This window comes from Eumetopias jubatus, unplaced genomic scaffold (assembly GCF_037043125.1).
Source record: "Eumetopias jubatus isolate StellerSeaLion01/CBP00866 unplaced genomic scaffold, mEumJub1_p1.0 scaffold_14, whole genome shotgun sequence".
NCBI lineage: Eukaryota > Metazoa > Chordata > Mammalia > Carnivora > Otariidae > Eumetopias > Eumetopias jubatus.
This window is the reverse complement of record NW_028274820.1, coordinates 39928476-39946569: the sequence shown is the minus strand read 5'-3', so window position 1 is coordinate 39946569 and position 18094 is coordinate 39928476. Positions and strand designations below refer to the sequence as shown.

Below are 18094 nucleotides of genomic sequence, written 5' to 3'. Positions count from 1 at the left end.
GCAGAGATGCGTGGCTGGAACATATTCCCAACCCACCCTTTGATAAGAAAGGCAGGTCTTACTTGGATATCCTCTTCGTTCCTGACAGGCTCCCTGCCCTGGAGCAGTACTGCTCAGAGGTGTTGCTCTAGGGGGTACATGGAATTTTCTGTCCCCTTCCAGAGATGGGACCAAAATCCTAGGGGTACTCTGTCTTTCCGTTATCCCCACCACAGTGCACAATCCTTCTGGAGTCACAGACACATCAAACTCAAATAGTATCCCTGCTCACGAGATGCCCAGAGCTGTAATCTACTTCACTAGTATGTTTGCTTTCTCAAAGGTGACTTGCTGTCCTGATCCCCAGTCCTACACATGTCCTTTCTTTATCAGTCCATATCAGAGACAGAGACATGATGCCAGATGGGAAATAAAAGCCCTCCAAAACCCCCAAATCCCTACAAAGGTTTGCACCGCTTTCAAGTTCTTAGGGGTTGTTAAGCTTGCGCCTTATCAATCACAGCTTCTGGAACGTGTGTCTTGCCCAATCCGATGACTCCCAAAACCTTGGGGCGGTTCCTGGGCCTTGAATTTTCTGTGGGTTCATGACCCATCTTCTCCCTTGCAGCAGTTCCAGGAAAGCCTGCAGAATGCCCTGCAGCATGTTCTTGGATAGTTTCTCCTATCTCTTTATGCCCCCAAGCAATTTATATTGATTAACAGCTACCATTTTTCGAAGGGGTGGCAGGCCTACTGGTTCCCAGTGGGTGTTTCCCCTCGGCACTGGTTTGATTACTCGAACCAATAGATTCCCTGGTATTGGAGAGAGAAAAACTTCATATTCCTGGGGTAGTAGGGAGGAACACTAAATTCGTCAAAGAACTTCCTTAACCATAACCATTCGCTCTCTGTAACCATTGGTGGTGCTGAAAACTTCTGAGGTTCGCCATGTGTTAGAGTTCATTTGGATCCAGTGTCCACCAGAGCTGTCAGTCCTGGAGGACCAGTGAAGAGTGCGTTCAACCTGAGGCCTCTGATCATCTCTCCCTGCCCTCACTTGGAGGCAGTCCTGGCCTGTACCTATACCATCCCAAACAGCACTGCATTCCCGAAGTTTCTGCTGGAGCAGGCAGGGCATCAGGGACGGTAAGGGGCAGATGGAGCAGGTCTGAATTGTTGTTCAGGTTTTATGGCTTTCCACCGGCCAATGAACACAGTGTTGGGTTGTCAGTTTTTCTGTTCAGGCGAAGTCCCTACGGCAATGAGGTTAAACCACATTTGTTTCTGGGTTATTTTTACTGGACCTTTGCAGCCCATCAGCATAGCCTTTAGGTTTTATGGGTGATCTCTCTGTATCAGGTCTTTCCCACAGCCCGTACCAGTCCCGGGATTTGTCAGTTTTCCCCATACCAACAATGGATTGCCCAACATTATAAATATCTTGTCCCACAACTGGGCTCAACCTGGACATGAGTGTCCCATAACAGGTGTTGGGGCGGACCGGAGTATACCACTTCTCATTCTTGCCGTGAATGTGGCCTGATTAGGGCCTTCAAAAACAGAGGCTGAGGTTGCCTGTCTCATTCCCAACTCCCTAAGGATTGTTGTACCTCCTCTGTAGATTTTCAGGGTTCTACAGGCCCAGGGAGGTGCCCCTCATTGGGCCAAACCTCCCTGCAGGCTAGAATAAGCCAGTCTATAAGAGAGTGAGTACTTTGAACCTTTGAGCGCCATGCCGGTGCTGCTGGGGAGCAGGGTGTGTGGTGAAGTTGCTCATTTTCTCTGCTTCCTGCCCAGAGAAATGCCATCTCCCCCGTATCCCGTAGGTGCACTAACCATGCTGGGATACTTGCCCTGGCCTTTTGCTGGAACTTGGCAGCTGTATCAATAAGCTCCGTGGAAGTACATTCTCTCTTCGTGAAGGTTTCCTCAGTTGGAGGCCGCCCCGCTGGCTGGGGTCGTTGTGGTGCTTTTGCTTTCCTTTGTACTCGGGGTTGGACAGCATGGGGCGTTTCGTTCACTTCACAGCATGTCCCCTTCCCTCTCCCCCATTTTCCCAGGCATTCCACCTCTTAGTGTCCCAATCAGACCTTGTCACAGCGCTCGGACCTTAATCCTCGGCAGCTTGGGCCCTCCCAGCTTTGTAAAATGGCATGCAAGGTCTTCAACTTATTATTTGCTCTCTCCCCTTGTCTGCCAGCCCTGAAGCTACAGAGTAGTGGGCACCCACCTGTCCTTCTCTAACTTACTTTTTTAAATTAAATTTATTTATTAAATAATATTAAATATTGATTAAATATTAAATATTTATTAAATAGTTGACACATTAACTTCAGGTGTACAACATAGTGATTGGAGAACTCTGTACATTACTCCATGCTCATCACAAGTGTCATCACTGTCTGTCACCACTGTCACCATACAATGGTATTACAGTATTACTGACTATATTTTTCATCTCTGTGACTTATTTATTTTATACCCAAAGCTTATACCTCTTCATCTCCTTCACTTATTTTGCTATCCCCCCGCTGCCTTCCTTCCCCTCTGGCAACCCCCAGTTTGTTCCCTGTACTTATAAGTCTGTTTCCCTTATTTCTTTGTTCATTTGTTTAGTCTTTTTAGATTCCACAGATAAGTGAAATCATATGGTATTTGTCTTTCTCTGTCTGACTTATTTCACTTAGCATAATCTCCTCTAAGTCAAGCCATGTTTTTGCAAATGGTGAGATCTCATTCCTTGTTATGGCTGAGTAGTGCATTAAATCAGCGGGCATGTGGCCGTCCCCAAGCATCTGCCATGGGGGCCACCCTTCCCCACGTAGAGGTCAATGGCCAACTCGGGATTTTCCCCAAGGATGCCTCTTTCCTAAAGCCCATTTCTCTGGTCTTCTGGCTGGCTCACCAATTACTAGTTTGTAATCTGGGGAGCTTCCTGGGCGCAATCTGAAACTGGTCCATTGCCCCATACACAGAGGGCAAGGAGAGGTCAAAAAAGAAGGCAGACCACTCCGGATTGTGGGTGGCAGGTTTAATAAGCAAGAGAGATTGCATACAAGGCTTGTCTTGAGCAGCCCTGAGACAAGTAGATCTCCACACCCACCGACCAGAATCTTAAAAATTTATATAGAGGTCTTAACTGGATTCAGCCACATATACTGTCCAGATGGTCTCAATAACACATTACTCTCTCAAGGCTATGTCCTTGGAACAGCTCCCACTGTGGAAACAGTGGAGAGAATGTACATCCCAAGGACAGGGGAGGGGTTAAGGAGCCTCCAATTGTCTGGCTCCAGCTTGAGGATCAACTGGTGATCATGTCCTCTCGATGAACTCATTACTAATATTATATATTTTACTTATATTTTATAAGTGAAATACTATATATTTTATTTGTCCTCTCTATTGTCTGCCTCTTCCACTAGGGTGTAAGTTCCAGAAGGACGGGGTGTTTTCTCTTTGTTCCCAGAAGAATTCCCCACACATAGTAAGCACTCAACAAAGACTTGTTCAATCAATACGATGGAGCTGGGTATGCTTCAGGGGTTTCTCTTCTACCCCCACCGATTATGATCTGATCTGAAGGTTTGGGTCAAAAGAGGTAAACACACAAAGGAGAGGAAAGAGAAAGTGACAGTAAAGTGGAGCAGTGTGAAAGTAGTCCCCTGTCCCTTACAAACAGGACCTGACTCTCTTGCCGAAGTCGCCCCCAGCCTGAGGCGCTGTCACCAGGCACTGTGGGGCTGTTCCCGTCAGTACATCCAATGTACTGTCGTGAGGGGCTTCATTTCAAGAAAATTACCTCAAAGCAGTATCCAACATAGCATCATGTTTGACATGAAAAATCACTGGCATGGCCAATTTAGTATTAGCTGAAGTAAAATGGAATTTTACACACTCCTACTGGCTGAGGGAATGAAAACAAATGGTGGTTGTAACAATAAGTACTTCTGTAAATTGAAAGTTAAAGGATTTTATGAGAATAGAGCCCAATCCAATATATATTCGACACAGAATGATAAAGACACTGGTCCTGCCAAGGACCTATTTTAGATTTGGCTCCCACTTTTGGCAACAGGTAAGGCCACTGTCTCCTGACATAACAATTCAGTTGAGTCTACCTCTGTGACTGTAATGTTCTTTTTTCTTTTGAAGGAACAGATTAATCAAGACCAGTTAATTCATTAATACCTGAAGTGTCAGGGAATTTGATAAATGAGCTGAGACTGATCTTAGAATTTGCGATGAGATGTGGGTAGGTTTATGTCCTGTCAAAATGTGGTATACACATACAATGGAATATTATTCAGGCTTAAAAAGGAATGCAGTCCTAATACATGCTCCAACATGGATGGAACTCTGAAGACCTTATGCTAAGTGAAGTAAGCCAGACACGAAAGGACAAATACTGTGTGATTCCACTTATATGAGGTTCCTGGAATAGTCAAAATCATAAACAGAAAATGGAACAGGAGTTACCAGGGGCTCACGGAGGGAGAAATTGGGAGCCATTGGGTACAGAGTTTCTCTTTGGGATGATGAAAGTTTCTGGAAATGGATAGGGGGTAGCGCTTGCACAACCCTGTGAGTGTACTAATGTCACTGAATTGTACCCTTTAAGATGGTTAAAATGACACATTTCATGTTATGCATATTATACCTCAATAAAATAATCCCCTTCTCCACAAAAAGAAAAAAAAAAAAAGATTCCAGGGCACAGCCAATGAATCAGTCCCACTTCAGTGCATTCCCATTCTCTAAAAATTGAGATATTTGTTAACAGAGGACACAGTTTTTTCCAATGAGAATCATTTATTAAGTTTCCTTTATCAAGAAATGTACCATCTTCCACCTGGCTTTGTGGAAGCTTGAAATGTGTCCGTTGCATGCATTGTGGTGAGTGAGTTTTGCTAGGAATTAGAGATTTGCAAGACAAGAGTTAATTACTGGGCCCAAAAGGGGCTCCCTGCTGGACTGTCAGCCCCTCCTAGGCAGGAGCCCGGCCTGCCACTTACCTACCCACTCTCCCTAGGAGCTGAGCTGCTTGCAGAGCACATGGTCGGAGCTCAGTAATTGTGTGTCAAATGAATGGGGCCCCCCGGGCTTGGGTGTCCTTCTCTTCTCTCACCCCCAGCTCACATCTCTGTAGGCTTTCAACGGCCATGCAATTCACCCATCGGCTCTTACCCCTTCCAAAGATAACAGCACAGAACCCGGAGACACACATTTTCCTCATCTAAAGAAAATGGCGGGATCGGTGTAGACTATCTTGACACTGTGATGGAAGGGGGCTTCGGGAGACAGAGAAGGCCTGGGGCTGATTTTGGCCAGAGGATGTCTGCTTGGCCACCTCCTTTGGCCAACCTGGATGTCTCCAGGGTAAGAATGAATGATGGCTCTGGGTGGAGGCTCTGCTGAGAGGCTTGAGCCCTGCAGCCCCTTCATGGACGTGGTGGGGAGAGGTCTCATCTTGGCCTTTTGGCTAAAATCAAGTGTAGAGTAGGAAGTACGGGGCAGGGCCGCCGCGTTGGTTTGCTGCAGCTGCCTGCCCACACTCTGGCCTCTGCGGTGAGTCACCACCAGCTATTACATGGTCTCTGGGCGCTGAGGGATGCTGGCCTCTGTTTGAGGTACATGGTGGATATTACTTCTCCAACAGAGAGCTAGGGGTAAACAAATAGATGTGATTTCTCCCCAGTAGAAGGCAGCCAAGATGATGAATGGTGGAATTAAGAATCATTGGTATTATTTATGATCCTGGTATGAAGCCTCGACAGCAATCTGTGCAGTCGTGACGTGCTTGCAACTTATATTTAGAAAATAAGCAGCAGAAGAACAGGGAGTTGAATAACATCAGAAAACTAAAGAAGAAACCTTTCCCCAACTCCACGGCAAAAATTAGACCCTGGGTGATCATTTCTCCTCTGGCTGCACAGCCTATGATTAGCCATTAAAGAAGAGCCTGCATTTCATCGATGTGCTCATCAAAAATGAATCTACATCGCCTGGTTGTTTTTTGAATGCTTGTAAAAATATCATTTGCACATGCCGTTTTAGAAGGAACTGTTTTATGCCGCGCTTAAAAACTTTTTCTTCCCTTCGGTTTTAGGTTCATGCACAGATGTTAGTCCGAATGATTTCATCGGACTTCTAACAATCTTGCTTGGCTTTCTGCATCTTCCCCTTCCCTCCTCTGTCCTGGAAACTGATGAAATGCTAGCATAGATGGGAAGCCTGAGGAATTCCCCAGGCGCTATTGAAATGCAGCAGAATTGTGTTCTGGAACCAGCAGCATGGCGACTGGGGAGGACAAGATGATAGCTTCCCGATATATTGTTCTGTCACCTCTCAGTTGTTTTCACTTTCTGTCCTTCCTTCTCTCCCTGGTTTTAACCTGGAAGTCCCTGGACTTTAACACACTCGTGGATAACATATCCGTGGATCCTGTGATGGGGGACCTTTGGGTTGGATGCCATCCCAATGGCCTGAAGATCTTGTTCTATGACTCGGAGAATCTTCCCGCATCAGAGGTTAGTTTGAAAAATGAAGCAGATCAGCGACCTTATTCCCCGCTGTTTCTCAGTTGGAAACATAAATCTCAATTATATGTGCAAATATAAGGAGGGACGCGGATAGATGATCCAAATGATGAGATATAAAAAGGAGTTTGACTTTGGGAGGCATTTTAGTCAGAGTCTAGGCAGGAGACAGATGGTACGTTTAAATTGGGTAATTTGAGGACATTTAACCTCTATACAAAGGTGTGGGCGCACGTAGGGAAATGAACAGAAGATAATGCATTACCCCTGGGCTAGCGAGGGAGGCAGGAAATGGTCACCAGAAATCCTAACGAGAGGAGAGCTGTGTGTGGAGAGGGTCGTCTAGCGGAAGCTGACCCCTGGTTGGGGGACGCAGACAACCAGTGGGGACCCTGGAGGGAGGAAGCCTGGAACCAACACCCTACTTCCCTCTCCGTCCTACCAGCCCCCTGCTGTTGCTCCTCCTTGGCGGACCCTGACCCAGAGCTGGGGGGGCAAGGGAGACTTCCTGGTAGGCTTTCCAGCAGAGTGGAGGGCTGGGCTAGGGTAGCCAGCCCTACACCGGAGTCCCTATCTTCACTTCGGTCATGACTTCAACCTGGGAATTCACAATAGTTTAAAACATGGAACGCACGGCCGTGCTATGGTCTAATCATTTGTCACTTGCCTGTCCTTTGAACCCCCTCTTCCCGTGCGTCAGTGTATGCACATTAATACAATGAACCAGTCGTAGTGTGCAAACGGCCCTCCTCTCTAAACCTTCCCTGCAGAATGGGAAGATCAGTCACTTGCTGGAATTGTTCTGGTTTAAAAGACCTTTCCTTCCGTCTTCGTTATAGTACCCAAAGACCCCATTCCTGTTCATGGTCTTTACTCAGCGGACTATTTTGGCAGTGCAAACAAGAATCTGAAACGCACTTTGCCATAGGCATTTGAACATTTACTGTGACTCATCTGGGGTTTTCTATTTTGAGTTTTGCAGTATGTATTTGTTGTACTTGCTATACGTTAAATAACCGATACAATTTTTGACATTGTTTACTGCTATGTATTCTTTTTAAAGCTTAGTTTTAAGAGTCAGTCTCATTCCCACCCACCGAAAAAAAAATTTTTTAAAGCCCACGTGTCATGAAATAAGTAAATAAATAAAAGCCCATGTGTCTTAGATTAAATAAACCCCAAACCAAATGTGTATTTCCAATTACTTTATGGCCCTTCATACCCTTTCTCTCTAGGCTTACAGGACAATCGTATTATGTTTAATGGCAATCCTTTGTGCCTTTTCCTGGTTCTTAGCTATTAGGATTGCTGTATGGTGTGTTTAACAGAATTGGAGAAATGTATGCTGTGGCGTGTTCACTGTTCAGAACAGAGCAGAATGTTAGATTCTAATTTGCTCTTGCTTGTTAGCTCATCTGGTGAACTTAGGTCATTTGTTGTAGCATGGACTTGGTTTGCTGTTCTGGAAAAAGTGCTTCCTTCCTAATGATGGATCTGGTAAGGAATAGTAAAAAGTAATAACAATCCGTTATCTAATACACTGCCCCATAGAAGAGTGACTGACTTTTATTAGAAAGAGGCTTACTTAAGTCAAGGTGCACCATCACCTATTTGCCAGTAAGTAACTACTACGTCTGTCTTTTGGGCTGGCTGTTTTAAAGGTATATTTATTTATTTGAGAGAGAGAGAGAGTGCACGCACTACTGAGGGGAGGGGCAGAGGGAGAGAATCTTCCAGCAGACTCCCCACTGAGTGCATTGCCCCCACGCTGGGCTCCATGAGATCAGGACCTGAGCCGAAAACTAAGAGTCTGAAGCTTAAGGGACTGAGCTACTCAGGCGCCCCTGGGGCTGGCTGTTTTAAAGAGGTCCTTTTAAATGCTCCCATTAACCCTTTATGTATAGGCACTGGTCGCCCCTAGTCTGCGGTATTTGGTGTTTTTGTATGTAAGTATCCTTTCTTCCCATTGTATTTTATCCTAAAGGCTTTAAAAATGATAGGAAGTTAGAGTTGAAAAGAAACTTAACCTAGTCCCATGCACTTTGTTCTACAAATGAGAAACAAATGGGAAGCTGAGGATCCAAAACAGGACCCTGGGCCCCTGCCTTACAGTGTGCTCTTCACCGTGGCCAAATATCAGCTACTACATGTGGTCAGCTTGGCATGCTACTTCTCTGTTGTTAATGACACGATCATATTTCTGCTCAACTAAATGAAGGAAACTGAACTTACAAAATCTTATATGTTTAGAGTTGGAAACTTAAGTTCAGAGGAACTTATTGAGTATTGTACAGAGATATGGGTTTTTTTTTTTTTAACTGCCAAGAATTAAGTGTAAGCATCCAAATTCCTAACTTATCTGTGAATATGCAAAACTGGCCTGAATTCTAGCATGGCAGTAATTTAACTATTACTGAGTAACGCCTCTCCCCCCCTCCCCCATTTCGCATAGTCCCTAGTACTCCTGGGTCTCCCACCCAGGCTGTGTTACTCACGCCTATTTCTTCCCTGGGCTGGGTAGGCCTATTTGTCTCTATCTCTTTTTGAGAGCACCTGCTTAAAACCTATCATTTTGCCATAAGGAAACCAGTGTCTTCCATAAAGAGTAATTTTGGTGGGCGCCTGGGTGGCTCAGTTGGTTAAGCGACTGCCTTCGGCTCAGGTCATGATCCTGGAGTCCCAGGATCGAGTCCCACATCGGGCTCCCTGCTCAGCAGGGAGTCTGCTTCTCCCTCTGACCCTCTTACCTCTCGTGCTCTCTATCTCTCGTTCTCTCTCTCTCTCTCAAATAAATAAATAAAATCTTTAAAAAAAAGAGTAATTTTGGAACAAAATACGATTTACCTACAGGCTTCTTCACATGGAGAAGTGACCTGTCTTTAACGTTATGTTTTTGAGTGACTTTAAAAGAAAGAGTAGGCTAATGTTATTTCTTTGATAGGTGATCCAAATCCAGGACATTTTAACAGAAGAACCCAAAGTTACACTGGTTTATGCAGAAAATGGTACAGCGTTGCAAGGAAGTACAGTTGCGTCTGTGTACAAAGGGAAGCTACTGGTCGGCACCGTGTTCCACAAAGCTCTTTACTGTGAGCTCTAGCAGGTCGATCTGCCCCTGTGCCATGGACACCGTGAGCCCACCATTTCGACTGCTTGCCACATCTCCGGGGGCCACAGCGATCTCATCTGAACAGTGAATACTGACCCCCCATTTGGACATCTAAAAGGACGAAAGTGCTGTTTAACCGGGAAGAGAATCAATGCATAAGGCTTTTTTGAAAACACGGTAGCAAATCAGTCTATTTACCAAAAAAATCTTATCAATAAAATGGCTAAAATTGCTGTGTCAGTTGTCAGGCCTTTAATCATTTAACTGTGTGTGATCCAAATGTCCTTTCCCTAAAACGTGTGTTGCCTGGGAGCACGTGAGCTTATTGCTGCCTTGCTGAACCTTGTTCGGGAAACAGAGGAGGATAATCTCACAAGTCGTCTCAGGCTGCAGCCCTCACTCAGGGGCTCCGGTTCACCTGCTGGGAAACTAGATGTGATCTACAGAGTTCCCTGGGCTCCAGGCATCCCTCCTTAGCAAAGCCATCGGACATACTGGCACAATCTGACTCCCATTTCCCCTTCGATGTAGGACTTTCTCAGTAAATAGAAACCGAAATGACTTCCATTTCTCCTTTTACTCTCACTTACTTAATTCTGCGGTAGCAATGACATGTAGGAAACTCTTTTAACATTCTTGGGAGTGTCTGTTATCTCAGCATAAACTCTACATTTTAGTTGCTTTGACCCAGTGAAAAGAAGTTTGTTCGTTTCGGTGATTGAAGACAGACTGAAGCCCGTAATCCACTCAGGTAAAGCCAAATGGCCCCAAAGACAGTATTCTTACAAGTGGGGGCAGGCGGGCTGTTTTGTTGTTGTTGTTGTTGTTATTTTTAAGCAGGCTCCATGCCCAGGGTGGAGCCCAACATGGGGCTTAAACTCATGACCCTGAGACTGAGACCTGAGCTGAGACCAAGAGTCACGGGTGCTTAACTGAGCCACCCAGGCGCCCTCCCCCGCCTTTTTTTTTTCCCCCTATTGTAACTTGCAGGGGAGAATTAGAAGAAAACAGTAGAAAGGCAAACAAAAAAATTTAAAAAATCAACAGTCTTGGCCTATCTTCTGATGGACATGATTAGGAAGAAAAGATGATTTTTGTCATTTTCTTATAAAAGCTGGTCTGAAAAGTTTACCTGTCTTTGTCTCTTTTGAAAGTATGGCTTCCAGGCTGGAGGATGTTTTTGGGATGCTAGAGGCAGTCACGTTAGAAACAAAGTTCTTCCAAGGCACTTGCCATGACGACGGTCTGGCATGCTGGGAAAAACGGTTGGCTGATAAATTGAGACCTGTCAACATTTTAAGGCTACTAACTTAAAGTAATAAACGGGAACATTTTGTTTGGATCGAAAAACACTTTCCTCATATCAGATTAGAGTTATTTTAGTCACAACTTCAATGAGCATAATATCATGTGCCCTATGAGTGCTCAATTATTCGGTGAGGCTGTTCACAGCCCTTGAAGCTGGATTTTCTGAAATATTGTTTTGAGACTACCAATGGCTCTCGGGCTTATGTCGAAAAAGCCCCTGTATTTCCTTTAAAAAGTGTTGCTTGATATCATCAATGAAATAACTATATTCTGTTCTCTCTTGTTCTTGACAGAATAAGCAAATTCTGCCCCCCACCCACCCACCAGAAAAAGAAAGCAAGCTATTCAATTTGACACAGCATATGCTCGCGATCAGTCAAAAAGGGACACATGATTCCCTTCAGTGAGGGGGTTTCGTAACACACTCCGAGGAAGAGAAAAACCAGCTTATTTCATTTATTTTTTGCTGAAGGTTTAGTCACAGATCAATTATGGTTCGTGTGTGTTTGTGTGTGGGTGAGAGAGAGGGCGGGGGGGCAGAAATTAATATTCCTCATTTGCTATATTCAAGTCTTCAGAACATTTAAGGTTTTAGAAATAAAATTGCTGCGAAGAACCCCCAAGAACCCCATCCTGGGGGCTGGCCTGCCCTGAGCTTGCCCCGTGCTGTGTGAGGCCAGCTGTTGAATGCATTTGTCACAGACCCTTGCTGGGCTGACAGGTATCGGAAACGCGCTGTGGGAACCGCAATGCGGGTGAGGGAGCTTCTGGCGGAGCATCTCCTACTTCATGCCCAGTTCCATAATCGTGCTTTCATATGTAATGCTAGCTGCCAATTTACACTGTACTGGGGCTAAAACTTATTTTTCCTTTCACTTCCATGGAAAACGTGCACTTTGCTCTTGATGGATAGATGTATTTTGACAGTTAATACAGGTTTACCCAGTCAAGGCTTGTTTTACTTGAAGGTGAAAATGGAAGAGGGGGGGAAAAAAACAGCCTACTCCGACAGATGTCCGTATTTCTCTTTTTATTGCATTCGTTGTCTAACAACAATAATACTCATTGGCAAGAAATTTATTTACACTCACAAATTTAATCACAGGTATTTTTAGATTGGTCAGAAAACAGAGGACCATTGTGATAGTTTGCTTTGAATGCCTCTGAAAACCAAAGAGTAAGAAATGTTGCTTGAAACGGAACAATCTAGAGAAGTACATATTAACCAAGCACAAGAGAACAATTCAGACATGGTACTATTGTCTCTTCCATGCAAATGATCAGACACCAAAATGTACAAATTAAAAGGTTCAGATAACATGCTGTCCATACTTATTGGACTTAAAATGGTTTTTCAAACAACTCTTTTCCTGCAGTGATATATAAAGGTTAAAATAAATCAACTTCTTACAATGGAACAGAATTCATTCTCTCTCATTTCTTTTTTCAGCTGACTGGTTTTGTTAGTGCTGTGTAGCAGGCATACTCGTGGTTTAATTGCAACACCATTAAAAAATACAAAAGCAGTAGTGGTGACCATAAATAATATTAAGGAAAACATATATGTATATATATGTGTGTGTGTGTGTGTGTATATATATATATATATATATAAATATTTAAGGAGTTTTACAAAACACTAACTACATCTGATGTTGTTGGGAGGTGTTATCTAGCTGGAGTGCCTATTAATTCCCACTTTCCAAGGTAATTTAACTATTTGTGGCCAATTGTTCTTTCACGGATGACAGATTAAATCCTTCAAAGAAGACCTGGGTGTGTGAATAAAACAGCTGAAAGAGACAGGTACACCTTCCAACAACATACTCACGCTCACATCCACTTGCATTGTATTTGGCAATGACCTAACCATGCCGTCACTCCACAAAAGAAGTTAATAAATGATCATGTGATGACAACAGTGCCATCAGAGAGCCAGTAGTTAGTGACTTAAGCATCACAGCCACCAAATATGTCACTGCGGAGCATGAGCGAATGCAGAAGAACACGCGGTGCAATTTTTAGCCAAGGAAACTGCGCTCCGCAGTTGAAAATGCCCAAAGCTGCATAAATTTCTGAGGTTCGACTCAGCAATGTGCAATCTTGACATCAAAGCATTAACCAAACATTTGAGGAAACTTTATCTTACTAAAATACCAAGTATCTAATAAATCAATTTTACCAAAATATATAAACATGTAGAAGGATAAGTGCATTTAGTAGAAATACTTACATTAAAAAAATCTCTCAAAATCTTATGAGCCATTCAATGTATACACACACAAAAAGTGGCAATAAGGTTATGATTACTGCTTAGGGTCCTAACTGACATTACCAAGTTCCATATACAATATATATATATATATTTTTATGCAATGTGATTGTGAGGTGTGTGTGTGTGTGTGTGTGTGTATGTAAGGTAGGAATATATTCACACGCATGGAGTTCTGTACATCTACACACGCAGCATGCACATTATTGAGAAGTTGCCTCTGGTTCTCTTATGTGTTACCTCCTATTCATTCTTGAATCTCTAGCAGTTTTGGGGTTGGGGTAGGGCCAAGGATTGGAAATCACCCTGTTTCTGTCCTTCCCCACGCTGTAGATCTGGAAGCAGGTCACATGCTGTGTTTGATCCACACCACGCATGTATGTAGGCTTGGAAGTCACGACCATTCACTCGACACATCCGCACAGCACTGAAAGACCCTCTGTTTACCCTAAGGTAGAACTTGAGGCTTTTATTCTCCAGGGGAAAATGGGAGTCTGTGAACTGCTTCTTTGCCCTCTGACTTCCTGGTGGGATCAATTCTACACTGCCAGTGGTGCAGTAGTGGTTCAAAGTTACTCAAAATCTACTGGTGTCCTGTCTAGTATGATTTCTTCCCTCAGTGTTTTGGACCAAGACTAAATTTCCTGAGACTTTAACTACCTAAGACAAATATAAAAACAAAAATCTGCCCACATACCCAGGCTGTTTTTCAGGAATGAGTCACTGAAACACATTCATATTTCTTATACCACGCCTTTCTTTTGAGAATTGACTCCCCACTCCCATTTTTAGAAGGAAAACAACTCTAGTGGAAAATATGTACATTTTATTTCTGGACTTCATCCTTCAATGCTTAGCTTGAGAATAGTAGACGGGTAGATCCTTGATTAAAGGTAAATTTGAAAAGATATTTTTAAAAACCCTGGGCTTTTCTTTTCCACTTTACCTTTCCTTCAGAAAGCACTGAGGACTTAGCATTAAGTAGGTGACATGAACTGTAGTGACCTCTGTCCACCAGAGTGAAATGCCTCTCACCAGGGCCCTGCTGGGACAGAACATTTAGTTGCTCAAATGGAATTTGGTAATTCTTAAATATGTCAGTGTAATGAGGAGCTACAACATCTCCAAAGCATAAACATTTCTTTCAGAATTGTTGGGACATCTCCCTTTAGAATCTTCAAACACTGGGTTTCTTCTCTTGAAGCTCGGTCTACATAATCTTTAACACTTATTAAATGAGTTAGAATATCCATAAGCAATTTTTTATTTACCTCTTAAAAATATAACTTTAAAGCACATGTTAATCCTATTACACAAAGAACCTAGACAAGAATTCTTTGTCTTCAGTAAAAACCATAAAGGTTAATTAAGGTGCTAGATCCAACAACCTGTGACTGTTTTTGTAGCTCGGGCCTGGGACAGCTTACAATTTTGGGCCAGGGATGACACAGGATGAAAGGCAGCAGCAAGGGTTAATTTGGTTCCTCCCCTGTCCTCTTGCCACTTTGTTTCCAACAACAACAAAGAAGCCCAGAATAGGTGGTCCCATTTCATGGCCCTTAAAAGCTAAGTTTGGAATGAGCACTAGCATACTGCAGTCACAAACCACTGTGGGTTAAAAATCCTTCTGTGATGTTGAGGGCCGGAAATCCATGTCAACCCCAACGAAAGGAGGATAACATAGAATGATAGCTTTATTATCATGAAATTAATGGTGGACTTCATCAATGTGTCCAAATGGGCAAAATTAGGTTTCTGCCCTAATGTATCACTCTGAAGTACACTTCGGAATCAGGCAAAAAAAAAAAAAAAAAAAAAGAATGAGAAAATTTTTGCATAAACTGAGTTACTTTAAGGGAGATGGTCTTAAATCAAGTAATCTGTTATAAAAACTGAAGTCCTTTAATGGAAAACTCTGTCCCAGACATTTAGCTCATACAATGCTCCCCGTCTACAGCTTGGCCTCACCACACATTCCCTAACCCCCAAAGCATTACCTATACCCCAAAACAATCTGGATATTATTAGAGTCATACTGAGCTGTCATTTAGGGAATATAGTTCATAGTAACCAGATATTCCCTTTCTGTTCATTTTCTGATAAATAAAAAACTGCAAAGTCTTTAAGGTTCATGAAACAACAAGTCTATGTTAAACTGTATGGACACCGAAAACCACTAGCATTAAAGTAGGAGTTGTTGAAGACCCTGGAACCTCGATTAGGCGTCATGCACTAGAGTCAAGAAAAGAAATCATATGGAAACAAAATGTTCAGAAGTTCTGAGGTCCTGCACTTTGTGTTCATAATCTTTGATCAATCAGTTTACATTTTATCCTTGGCTGGACAGTCAAATCAAGTGCCTTTTATGATTTCAGCAGTTTTAAGCAGTAATATTAAAATAACTCAGTAAGACCTAAAATCACTGTAACTTAACTTAAAAATAAAAATAGTTATAATACAAACTAAGTGATTTGAGGAATAAGAATTTGATTTATAACATTTTCAGTTGGTCATTGGTCTACACACTGGAAGTGTACAAATAAAGTTCAAGAACAATACTTCTAAGACATTTAAGGAAATGCAATATAATAGAGGTCATAAATTATGTGCAGAGACTGAGACTTATAGACAGTTCCAGTATATATGTCCATTGTCAAACATTACCAAAGTGTAAACATAACTTTAGATAGTCATCCTCTATTTCCACTATTAAAATGAATACAGAGCAAAACTTCCAGTGTGATCCAGATCACTTTTAGTCCCCCCCAAGGTAAGCAAAAAGGGCAAAAAGTTTACAATAGCGAGCAAGAGTATTACCAGATTTTGACTAATTTAGTCTTTTGGTATTAGGGAAGATCTACTGAATTGTGTAGTTCATGAATAGTGGTTCCTTGTTTCTCATCATATTAATAAATAGTGAAGCACCACACATCTCAAGTATTAATAGAGTATCCAGTATGGCAATCTCATTACCATATACCAAATGAAGACAGAAAAACATACATAGCGACTCTGATAATTGTAAAACACAATGTTACTTTACGTCAATGTTTCTGAGCACTGGATGAATGACCTGTACTAAGGACAAAAGGATCGAAGTGTAACAGACAATACTCTGTCACTGGAAAGGAAACGGGCTTTCGGGAAAGACAGGATTATAAGTTTCTAGTTCAGCCAATTCCAGATTTCAGATATTCACGCAAGCAAAAATAAAATAAAATAAATTAAATTAAAAATAAGTCACACTGTCCAAAATACAAGATGGTGCTAGATGGGCAGGAGCCCCTTTACATTATCTGTTAACTGTAACCTTCCAAAGCCTTCCCCCAAGCTCTGTGTATACAACCTTTCCAGAGAACAATATGGACCAAGACCCCCCTACCATGTAGTAAAAGGAAGTAAAATACTAGTTGAAGATTCATCTGGCCTCAACTCTTATTTTGAAACTCGTCCCTTGGAAAGTGGATGACCTCATTTTTACAGCCAATGCATCAAAGACAACCAGAGACAGGGGCATAAAAAACAAAACAACGACAACGAACAACAACCGATCATCTGAAGTTTCTCAAGATGGGTGTCTTTTCTCCTCCTTCCGCCCTAGTCTCCTATGCCTGAATTAGTTTGACGAAATACTGAAATCCTTCACATACTGGCTTTAAAATAAGCTGAACTGTCTCTGCTGGTAGACTATATCCTGTGGACTCTCTTAAACAAACTTTAACTGTAACATGGGAATCTCTGAAGAATGAAAGAGAATGGCTCAGAAAAACCATTCAAAACATCTCTAAAATCCAACTGTCAGCTCTCCTTTACGGGAACATTTGTGTGCTCAATAAAATTGCTTCTCTGGTTGCGTGTTACTCAAATCTAAATTTTCTCTAACCAGTATTCCTATTTTTCTTAAAAGTACATTTGTTAAAACACTAACTGAGCCCGCTTGGGAAATCTTAAGTAGAAAATATGTGACAAGTTCCTGATTGTGTCACAGCCAGGCCGAAGACTAGCTAGAATTTTCCCCAGGAGAGGAAACCTGAAAATGTTGGGTTTCCTTAAAAATCAATTTCCTGTTCAATTTGTTGGGGAAAAAAGGAACTATGTTATGCGTGTCGGTGAACTACAGAACACGCAGCGGGAGCAGAGTAAACAATGGATCCCAATATCCCGGGCTGCATTAACGTCTGATTTTTTTCCTTTGTTCGGCTCAATCTGGAGGATAAATGTTACCCTCAGAACCCCAAGGTAATACCCACATCCACATTCTGAAGGCTTCTGCTTCCTTCTGGGGTTAGCAAATAACAGATTCTTTTCTCTCCTTCAGATGCCCAGCAAGCAGAAGAGTTTGCTTGCCTTTTGCCGCCGTACGTAATTATGAGGCAGAGCACCCGTGTTTCTACAGTGGGGTTGTCTCACTGCCCAGACACAAACATGAGGGGAGAAACTCTCCCACACACTGGAGTATTCTGGAGCCCCAATCTCAAGGCAGAGCGGCGCTCTGGGTCATGCAGATACGTGCCATTGCCCAGTTTCAGGATTCCCAGACTGAAAAGTCATGGTGCTCCACTAACACCACCAGGGCATGGCATGCTTTTCTCGGGCAGGGTGACCCTGGTTCCCCCACAAGGGGTTGGTAAGTAAGAGAAGAGAGAAACACAGCTATTTTGCATCTTTCACAAATGAGATCCTCGGTTTGGTAATAAACAAAGGTGGCTTGGGATTATTTCAGGAGGTGAAAATTAAAAGTGTATTCTATTATTGCAGAAAATGCAGTTTTGCCACAAGCGGTTCCCCAGTCGGCCGAGAGCACGTTACCCCTGCCATCAGTTCCTTTGTCCCCGGGGAGGAGAGCAGGGTGGGAAGGGGGGAGAGCTGTCTGCGAGGGGGTGTGTG

At 43.0% G+C, this 18094-nt stretch overlaps 1 protein-coding gene across 1 annotated transcript in view; it reads left to right on the top strand.

The window, feature by feature from the left end:
• PON1 (paraoxonase 1) overlaps positions 1-9618 on the top strand; it is a 32549-nt gene extending 22931 nt beyond the window's left edge. The window contains 2 exon segments of the mRNA XM_028119145.2: positions 6381-6509; positions 9460-9618. Of these exon segments, the coding sequence (XP_027974946.2) occupies positions 6381-6509; positions 9460-9618 (288 nt within the window).
• The last annotated feature ends 8476 nt before the right edge of the window (positions 9619-18094 follow it).